This window comes from Cuculus canorus, chromosome 7 (assembly GCF_017976375.1).
Source record: "Cuculus canorus isolate bCucCan1 chromosome 7, bCucCan1.pri, whole genome shotgun sequence".
Taxonomy (NCBI): domain Eukaryota; kingdom Metazoa; phylum Chordata; class Aves; order Cuculiformes; family Cuculidae; genus Cuculus; species Cuculus canorus.
In genome coordinates, this window is record NC_071407.1 from 5,221,333 (window position 1) to 5,231,651 (window position 10,319).

The window sequence follows — 10,319 nt, forward strand, 5'->3', positions numbered from 1 at the left end:
CGGCATGAGGTGGTCTTAGAGGCATGCATACGGAGATTTCTTTCTGCCCAAGACTATTTTTAGCTGTCAAATTAACCATTTTCTATAATCCTAAATATTCCGGTCTCCTGACCCTCAGCCACGCACTCCTAACTAAAAAAAACAACAACAAAAAAAATTAGAATATATTCCAGAAAGGAAGAGTTACAGAAAAATGAGTGTTCGCATTATCAGACTGGAAACACCTTGTCTTTAGCCACTAATTTTAAGGGAAGTGAGGAGAGCTCGCTGCGACAGGAACACAACCTTATTGGGTTTCAAACACTTTTTTTACAACACTGTGTCAGGAAAAGCCATTAGATAGAGTTGTATCGTAATCTGAGCCATCTTTGGAGAAAAACAAATGCTGTTCTTCCCATTACAGGTAGGTATTGTTCCAAAACCTACAGAGACACGCTTGCTTGTGCTGCAACGGTATTTATTGCACATAGACCAATTACTTACACAGTAGTAAATTGCACCAGAGTATAAATATGTTATAAAACACACACAGAGAGGAAAATGGAAACGACACACAAGTGCTAAAATAACAGCAGATCCATGTGGGCACTTAGAAATAAAAATAAAATAAAGTCCCTTAAGATATTTTAATTTATAATAGGGATATATTTACAGTACCTTCATAAAATAATATTAAAAAAGTCACTCTCTCAGTAAAACTATAACAGATCAGGCAAAACCAGAGATCGGGTTCAGGGTCAGTGTTATTCAAACTTCCATTTCATTCGTAATTTGCGTGTGCGTATACGTGTGTGCAAGTAACATCTTCAAAGAACTTCACAACTCTTAACACTGTGCAAAAACCTGCTTTGTCGCCACTTTAAAAGATGTGCAGTAAATTGTTGGTTTTGCCAGGACTTTCCCTCCCCCCCCTTCCCGTTCATCTGCAATTATCACAAACAAGACACAAGAAGGCTCCTTGCCCCCCTGCCCCTTTTTCATAAAATACTATTAATGGTCTGTAAATACGCTGTTTAATATAAACACGGTCCGTTTATTCCCCTGTACAATATGCACAGTTTGAGGTAGAAGTTTCTCAGCCCGACTGCTATCGTCTGGCCGAAGGAGATAAGCGCAATAACTCACTGCTTGCTGATGCAGAGGGAAAAAAAGCACAAGAGTGCGGGTTGGGGTTTTGTTACCCAGTTTCAAAACACGCCTGTGCTCCTCACTACTCATTATTTGCCTTCATCGCTACTCTGTGGATGAGGGGGGCAAAGCGACTCCGTGCTCGGAAAGCATCCTGCCCACGGGTCCGTACTGCATGCCAGGAGCACCTGCAGCGTGGACCCCATGTCACCCCAAAACCGCTGGGTGTTGGGGCAAGGGAAGGGGAGCCGGGGCGTCCAATAGTCCAGGGTGAGGGAAGGGGAGTCGGGGTGTCCAACAGCCCAGGGTGAGGGAAGGGGAGTTGGGGTGTCCGACAGCCCAGGGTGAGGGAAGGGGAGTTGGGGTGTCCGACAGCTCAGGGTGAGGGAAGGGGAGTCAGGGTGTCTGACAGCCCAGGGTGAGGGAAGGGGAGTTGGGGTGTCCGACAGCTCAGGGTGAGGGAAGGGGAGACGGGGTGTCCAACAGCTCAGGGTGAGGGAAGAGGAGCCGGGGTGTCCAACAGCTCAGGGTGAGGGAAGGGGAGATGGGGTGTCCGACAGCCCAGGGTGAGGGGAGTCGGGGTGTCCGACAGCTCAAGATGAGGGAAGGGGACATGGGGTGTCCGACAGCCCAGGGTGAGGGGAGAGGAGCCGGGGTGTCCGACAGCTCAGGGTGAGGGAAGGGGAGACGGGGTGTCCGACAGCTCAGGGTGAGGGAAGAGGAGTCGGGGTGTCCAATAGCCCGGGGTGAGGGAAGGGGAGCCGGGTTGTCTGACAGCTCAGGGTGAGGGAAGAGGAGCCGGGGTGTCTAACAGCCCCCAGTAAGGGAAGGAGAGTCGGGGTGTCCGACAGCCCTGGCATATCTGACAACCCCGGGCAAGGGAACAGAACACAGGGTGTCTGACAGTCCCGGGGTATCTGACAGTCTCCAGTGAGGGAAGGAGAGTTGGGGTGTCCGACAGCTATGGGCAAAGGAAGGAGAGAGAGACAGAGTGTCTGACAGCCCCGGGTGAGGGAAGGAGGAGAGCTGGGGTGTCCGACAGCCTCGGACAAGGGAAGGAGAATCGGGGTATGTGACAGCCCCAGGGTGTCAAACAGCCCTGGACGAGGGAAAGGCGAGCCGTGGTATCTGACAGCCCCGGACAAGGAAAGGAGAACCGGAGTGTCCACCAGCCCTGGGTGAAGCGGGGGGCAGCTGGGACCACAGCTGCAGCTGAACTGGGCAGCCAAACGCCCGCGCCCCATGCTCACGTTCAACCACCAGCACAGTCCTGGGGTAACTCACCCGAGCAAAGGGCGCTGTTGCCACAGCCCCTTCCAAGAGCGCTTCTCCTAAATATAAACTGGCTATCTTTGGGACGGGCTGCTTTATTTTCTTTGTTCTCTGGTCAGCGGGTTTCCTGTTTGCTGCAGTTTCGATGAGGTATGTCGTTCACAAGTTCACCTGCTTTAATTCCTAAGTAAACACCCGCTCTCTCTCTCCCCGCTAAGACAGGGTTCGGGTTTGCTTGGACATCAGCCTCCCCACCAGGCAGCTGCTGGGGAGCAGAGCAATCCCTGCCTGCTTCTCCCCCTGCTCTGGGTACTCCGCAGCTCCCCACATCCCCCCTATACCTTGGACTCCGAATCGGATGTTTTGCTATTTCTCTCGTCCAGGCTGGACTCGCTGCCACCCTGCGTGCCCCCGTTGCAGTCGGACCAGGTCCCTCCCAGGCTGCGATCTGGGGAGCCCACCATGCTGATGAAGCCCCCGGGCAGCCGGGCCAGTTCCCCACCGCTGGTCTGCAGCTGCCGGTCACCTTTCCGGGGACAGCAGAGCAGCCTCTTGAAGGCCTTACGAAAGTCCGGGCTGCGGCAATAGATGATGGGGTTGAAAGCGGAGTTGGCGTAGCCCAGCCAGTTGAAGAAAACAAAGAGCCAGTCTGGCACCAGGTCCCTGTTGAAGACGTTGACGATGTTCACCAGGAAGAAAGGGAGCCAGCAGAGGGTGAACACCCCCATGATGATGCCCAAAGTCTTTAGGGCTTTCTGCTCCTTCATGGCCATGATCCGAGAGGACTTCCGCTTGCTGGCCCGGCCGTTGCCGAGCATGGGCTGGTGGTGAGGGTGAGGGGGCGGCTGTGGCTGCTCCTGGCTGCCGTAGAACCGTCCTTCGCACTTATCGATCTTCCTAATCTGCTCCTTGGCCTCTCTGTACACCCGGAGATACACAAAGATCATGATGAGGAGCGGGATGTAGAAAGAAATGATGGACGAGGCGATGGCGTAAGCCCTGTTGGTGACAAAGTCGCAGCACCCCGGGTCCTGGTAGCACTCCAGTGCCTGAGGGTCCTCATCCCGCCACCAATGCATCATGATGGGCAAGAAGGAGACCAGGGCGGAGATGGCCCAGACGGTGCAGATGATGCCCTTGGCCCGACCCTTGGTCATGAGGCTCTGGTAGCGGAAAGGCGAGGTGATGGCCAGGTAGCGGTCGATGGCGATGACACACAAGGTCTCGATGCTGGCGGTCACGCAGAGCACATCCAGGGAGGTCCAGCACTCGCAGAGGAACGACCCCCAAAGCCAGGTGCCCCGCACCACCAGTGTGGCCCCGAAGGGCACCACCAGCAGCCCCATCACCAGGTCTGCGCACGCCAGCGAGGTGATGAAGAGGTTGGTGAGCGTCTGCAGCCGCTGCGTGCGCCCGATGGCCGCGATCACCAGCACGTTCCCGGCCACGATGAGCACCACCACCATGGCCATCAGCAGGCTCATGCCCACCGCCCACTGCTGCGACACCACCTCGCCGGGCAGCTGCCTGCTCCCGGGAGGCGCCGCCGTGGCCCCGCCGCCGCCCACCGAGCGGTTCTGGGGGCCGCAGTCCGGCCACCCCTCGCCCATGGCTGCGCGGGGCCGCGGGCAACAAGGCGGCCCCGCCGCTCCCGCCGCCGCCGCCGCTGCCGCCGCCCCGGGGCTGCCGCATGGCCCCGCGCCGCGCGCGCGCCTGGCCACGCCCCCACAGAGCCCGCAGCCAATCGGCTGCCGGGGAGGGGCGATAAGCCACGCCTCCTCCGCGTTCGCACCCAATCGGCAGTGAGGGGGCGCTGAGCCCCGCCCCTCAGAGACTGCGGTCGATCGGCAGCGAGGGGGCGATAAGCCACGCCTCCCCGCTCTCTCTGCCAATCGGCAACAAGGGGCGGGACGCTAAGCCACGCCCACAGCGCGCGCTGCCTCTCAGTCCGCCTCGCTGTGCGGCGCGTCCCGCGCGCGCTGTGCATCCGCTCGTATCTACCTGCCGGACCCCGGCCGCGCCCTTGCCCCTCTCCCTGCCGTCCCCCTCCCGTGCCCCTACCTCTATGCCTACCTGTATCTCTCTGTATCCAGGTCGGACCCCTGCCGTACCCGTCCTCCATCCCCTCCCGTCTCCCTCCCGTATCCCTCCGGTACCCGTACTGTATCGCTGCCCGTACCCCTGCCCGTACCCCTCCTGTGCCCACCTCCTACCCCCTTCGTACCCCTGCCCGTACCCCTCTCCTACTCCTGCCTGTTCCTATCCGATACCCCCTGCCCGCACGCCGTCCTGTACCCCTGCTTGTCCCCCTCCTGTACCTCTGCCCGTATCCCTCCTGTTCCCCTCCTGTATCCCACACTTACTTCTGCCTGCACCCCTCCCGCACCCCTCCCGTACCCCTCCCTGCCCGTATCTCTCTGTACCCCTCCCGTATCCCTCCCTGCCTGTATCTCTCTGTACCCCTCCCATATCCCTGCCTGTATCTCTCTGTACCCCTCGCGTACCTCTGCCCATATCCCTGCCCCTACCCCTCCCATATCCCTGCCCATATTTCTGCCTGTACCCCTGCCTGTATCTCTCCATACCCCTCCCATATCTCTGCCCATATCTCTGCCCGTACCTCTCCCACATCCCTGCCCGTGTCTCTGCTCATACCCCTCCCATATCCCTTCCCGTACCCCTGCCTGTACCCCTGCCTGTATCTCTCCGTACCCCTACTGTACCCCTGCCCGTATCTCTGCCCTTACCCCTGCCTGTATCTCTCCATACCCCTCCCCTATGTCTGCCCATATCTCTGCCCATACCCCTCCTATATCCCTTCCCTTACCCCTGCCCGTACCCCTCCCATATCCCTGCCTGTATCTCTGCCTGTACCCCTATCTGTATCTCTCCGTACCCCTACTGTACCCCTGCCTATATCTCTGCCCGTACCCCTGTCTGTATCTCTGCCTGTACTCCTCCCATATCCCTCCAGAGTTCCACTGGACCCCGTGTCAAATCTGCTTTGAAGGATGGTTCCGCTAGGTCCGTGCAGGCTCTGCTCTATGGGTTCACCCCACCGTGCTCCTTGTTTGTTCCTGTTCCCCAGCCCCCCAGACCAAGCCGCTGCAGAGCTGGGAGGTGGAGGTCCCAGCTCCCGTTTCTGGCTTTTCTCCGTTGCATCAGACGTGTCTCTCAGGACTGTTTTAAAATGCAGCCAGTGGCTTTTACCCAGTCTGGCCAAACTACCCTAAATCTAGGGACTGCTCCAAGTATTACTTCTGTTATTTGGTAATGAGCAATAAAATACATGATGCATCCCGGGGATGTAATGCCCAGATAACGGATTCCAAGCAAATTCCTGCCCGGCTCCCTTTTACTTCCATGAAACCTGCTGCTAGGAACTAGTTGGGACGGATTTTCATTTACTTGCTCAGCCTTCTATTTGGCTCCAAAGCTAGAAGATTACTCTTGGGTGCATTTAACAGTTTTTCTCCTCTTTTAAACCTCTTAAACTAATGTGAACCAGCTGTTGGGTAGATGAGAGCTGGGTCCCCGCTCTCAATTTTTTAATCATCAGCATGTCATACAGCAGCACCAAACGGTCCCCACGGCAGCCTGGGAGCTACAGGAAGGCACAGCTATTTTTCCCCCCCCCCCCCCCCCCCCGCCACATATTTACTCTTCTAAGATTGCTCCGCTGTTCCAACTGGACCATAAAAATCCTCTCCAGACTTGATTTACAGGGTCACAACCTAGGAGTGATTTATTTATTTATTTTCAAGCTGGTTTGTTTTTTTTTAACTCTGACTAAAAGGCACACACCAGCGCGGACCTGCTGCTTGGTAAACTGTTCCCTCGTGTTCCCATGGACTTTGCTTTGCTGCTCATCATCTGCTGGACCAAAGTGCGACCTTCTTCAGTGGGAAGGGCTTTGAAGAGGCACAGCATCTTCAAGAACAGAGGGAGACTTTATGCTGGCTGAAAAGTGGAAGGATTTTAGCTAGGAATATTTGTCCAGAACTGCTATCTGTAACACAGATTTAAAAAACATAACAAACAAAAACCCCAAACAAACTGAAATAATAAATGAACAAACAAACAAAAATAACCAGGTTAGTGTAGTGGAGATTTGGGATAGAATGATTTTTTCATTTTCTACATATAGCTGTAATACTTAAAGGTATGTATGAGCTCTGTGGTGCATCACCACCCTGAAGCCTCCACAGCTGAGATGCTTGGATGGATTTTTGTGGATGTGCCTAGTCCTTTTTAGACAGCCAGATAAATACTGATATCAATCAGCCAGATAAAATCTGATAAATACTTTAATACTTTTTTTCCAAGATGAAAGCGCCGTTGGGAGTACCATGTAGCTGGTTTGCTTGCTATTCCTGGAGCATCATCCATCTGTCATCTGTTCAGATCCACTATTGCTATAGCATCCTTATACAGTTAATAAATGCGGTAACCTAATCAAATGCTGGCTCTTTGCCTATTAAGCTGTCCTGTCAGATCTTCAGTTGGAGTTCCTCATCCTGCTGTAAGCTTAAAGGTTGAAGAAGTAAAGGAAACTACTAACAAGTGTACAATAAACAAGAAGACGCATAATCACGCATTGCTTCCCAGTATCTTTGTTGGTTCAATAGGCGTCAATCTGGAATGCCAGATCTGAGCTGGAGCCAGAATGTCTTTGGGAAACAATGCATCTCCAAAGTTAAAAATAAGCCAATTTACAATTTCTGGACAGAACATCTCTCTGACCCTTGCAGCGCAGAGCAGCCAAATAATCACTGCAGGCTTAACCCCTTTCAGAGCATCACCTTTTGCAAATTGCCTTTAACTCAAAATTTTCTTGTTTTTTTTGCATTTCAGACAGATCTATAGAATTATTTTAATGTAGCTCTTTGTTTGCATATTATTTAAGGTCATCAGGTCAAAAGAAGAACTTCCAGAACAGAAATGAATTCTTTCTACTTGCTCTACTGATCATGTTTTTTTAATAAGCAACTAATTTATCTTTTCCCCTTCAAAGTCATTAAAAAAAAAGCCCAAGCTCTCAATAGTTATTAGGACAGATGACTCTTTTGTTGCACAGAGGACGATGGGTAGATCCAACGAAAATAAAAATGTATTGCATTTGAGGAACCCTGTTGGCACGAGCTGTGAAGCTTCAACATTTCGGGAACTGAAGTGGGTTATCTAGGTATATTTTTAAACCCAGCTTCCTGCCTCTCTCCTTGCAGAACAGATTGCAAAGATGAGGGCCCTATTGCGTGTGTATGCATCGACATAGAAGAGGCTGCTCCACCAGCAGTGGGGCAGGGGACTGGAATGGGGCTGAGCACTGGGAGTAAACCCTTCCTTCGCTGTTATTGTGGCTGGGACAACACTGGAGGTGGTGGATTTGCTGTTGCCAGCTCTGTGTTCTTGGAACACCTAAGTGACTCGTTCTGGAGACCATCCCTGGAGATCCAGGGATGCTTTGAGCAATCCATACCCCGTCTTGGCACTCTGTCATGGCCTGCAAGGTTGGTTAGAGTGGGATGATGTTGGCAGAGAGGTGATGACCCTTTAAAGAAGGGGTTAGGAAATGAGTAGAATGGAGAGGCAAGTTTAGCTTGTTAAAGACATGATCTCTCGATGTAGTTGAGGGTAGAGAAAATTGTCGGGGAGGGAGAGGAGTAATTTAGATGAATACAAAGAGATTTCATAAGTGGTAACGTGATGAAAGGGAAAATTCGATATGATCATCTGAAAGAGCTTTTAGGACGTCAAAGCCGCTAGGTTGCCAGGAGTAGCAGCGGACGTGTCCTCACTCTGGCCTTTATAGTTAGGTTTGACAAAACTCTAGTTCTCAACTTTGATTCAGATTTTATGTCTAACTTTGGCTTGAACATGGTTTCTTACCACATCTCAGCTACTTTGGTCTTACAAGTAACCTTCTGCTTTCCCCACGCAAAGAAAAATAAACTGTTTCCTTTGTTACGGGGTAACCAGATGGATTTAAGGAAGATTTACTGGAGAAATAAAGCGAAGGAGCAGTTTCTCCGAGGCTGTGAGGCTGGCGTGGACAGAGCAGAAATTTCCTGTGGGCCAGCAGCTGGGGAGAGCAGTTGCCTGTCAAGAGCAAAGGATGCCCGTGATGCCGTTTATGACCCAAAAGGATCTTGTCTTCCTTGTCCAGCCTTGGTCTAGTTATGCTCAGCAAATTCAGGCACCATCATAATTAACATAATATGCTCTTAAAATATTAACTAAGGCCTTGGTCGAAGCCCACTGAAATGCTTAGAAGGCCTCCCACTGATCTCAGTGAGCTTCATGTTATTGTCATTCTTTCTTTCAAGAAAAAGATCTGTGTAAAAAGAAGTTAAATATGCATTTGCCATCCCTTTTTCTTCCTGCTGTCCTCCTAAATCCCTTTGTAAACTCAGCATACATCTGAGAAACCATTCTGTGTTGGTTACCTGGACAGTTTGTCTAAAACCTGAAGTCATGGAAAGCAGATGAGAAACAACTCAGCAAGTCTTCATGTGAAATGATCAGGCTTCGCTCTTTCTGTGTTGTCCCATGAGGAAACTATCACTGGTCTCCATTTGCACTGGACATTTGTTATTAGAGAAATAGAGACACGATGGAACATTGCCACAACATCCATGTCTCTTGTTTTTAAAATAAACATCTTGGCTCTGACTTGACGTTTATTTTCCATAAATGCTTCAGCTTCAGTTTGGCATTTCAGCAACAGCGGGAGGCTGTTATCCTGTGACAACATGCAATTCCATTGACATTATCTCTTGATTACATGTGACTGTGCACCAAATACTGTACGTAAGCTGCTTTTAGTTAAACAATGCTGCAAAAATATAAAACAAATGTATTAAATATCAGAAGGGCCGATACTTTCCACTCCAACACTGTAAGTACACAAGGTTCGCTACGTAGTAGTGTGTGCTAGCAAGGACACTCACGCACACACACATCCTGACGGTCTGAAAAGCACCACCACAATAACCCAGCCCTTGTTTAGAATCATAAAATCACAGAATCGTATAGTGATTTGGGTGGGAAAGGACCTTAAAGCCCATCCAATTCCAACCCCCCACTGATCAAATCCCTCACAGCCCCATCCAACCTGGCCTTGAACACCTCCAGGGGTGGGGCAGCCACAACTTCTCTGGGCAACTGTTCTGGTGCCTCACCACCCTCACAGGAAAAAATTTCTTCCTAATATCTGATCTAAATCTCCCCTCTTTCAGCTTAAAACTGTTCCCCCCTCATCCTATCCCTGCACTCCTGACAAATGTCTCCTCCCCAGCTTTCCTGTAGGCTCCCTTTAAGCAGTGGAAGGGAACTTCGTTTTCATCAGGAGAACCTCTTACAAGTGTACTGATTCATTAATTCCCCTCAGGTGATCAAAGACAGAAATGCAGTAATGCTCTTTCCATCTCTGTGTTTCATACACTGAGTTAAAAGATGCTGAGGAACAGCCAAGAAAAAGGCTTCCCTATCTCCTGAAATCTTTGTTGTGTGGTTGCAAAAAAGTCAAACCTCAGGAAAACGCTGAGTTTGATCAGTGAGCTCAAATTTATTCAATTCTCTCAGAATGGACTGAGGACTCTTTTTTTCCCAGTGCCCTTTAGAGGTGCCCAGATTTTGAAGAACCTCTAATTTCCTCTGTTGATCTGAGGCCAGGTCTCTTTTTTTTTTTTCCCCTGTATTTAATGAGAATTGTGATGCATTTTGTAATTCTACCCACAACTTTAATAAAATGTAGGGCCCTGGACTGTCATGAATGAAAGAAGGAACTCTGGAAATGTGTCCTTTACAGAAGATGGTCTTGGCCTTGTCCATTCAGAGGTTGGTTGTACTTGGAATGAAACTTCTGGCACATGCTAAGTATATTTTTTTGTCATACACAAGCCTAATTCAAAAGGAGT

The 10,319-nt window shown here is 50.9% G+C and overlaps 1 protein-coding gene across 1 annotated transcript; it reads right to left on the minus strand.

Annotated features, from left to right (window-relative positions):
* Positions 1-265: 265 nt before the first annotated feature.
* ADRB1 (adrenoceptor beta 1) lies at positions 266-4,084 on the minus strand. The gene has a single exon (XM_054072250.1). It carries the CDS (start codon positions 4,008-4,010, stop codon positions 2,736-2,738), a length of 1,275 nt encoding a protein of 424 aa, XP_053928225.1. The 5' UTR covers positions 4,011-4,084; the 3' UTR covers positions 266-2,735.
* Between the last annotated feature and the right edge of the window lie 6,235 nt (positions 4,085-10,319).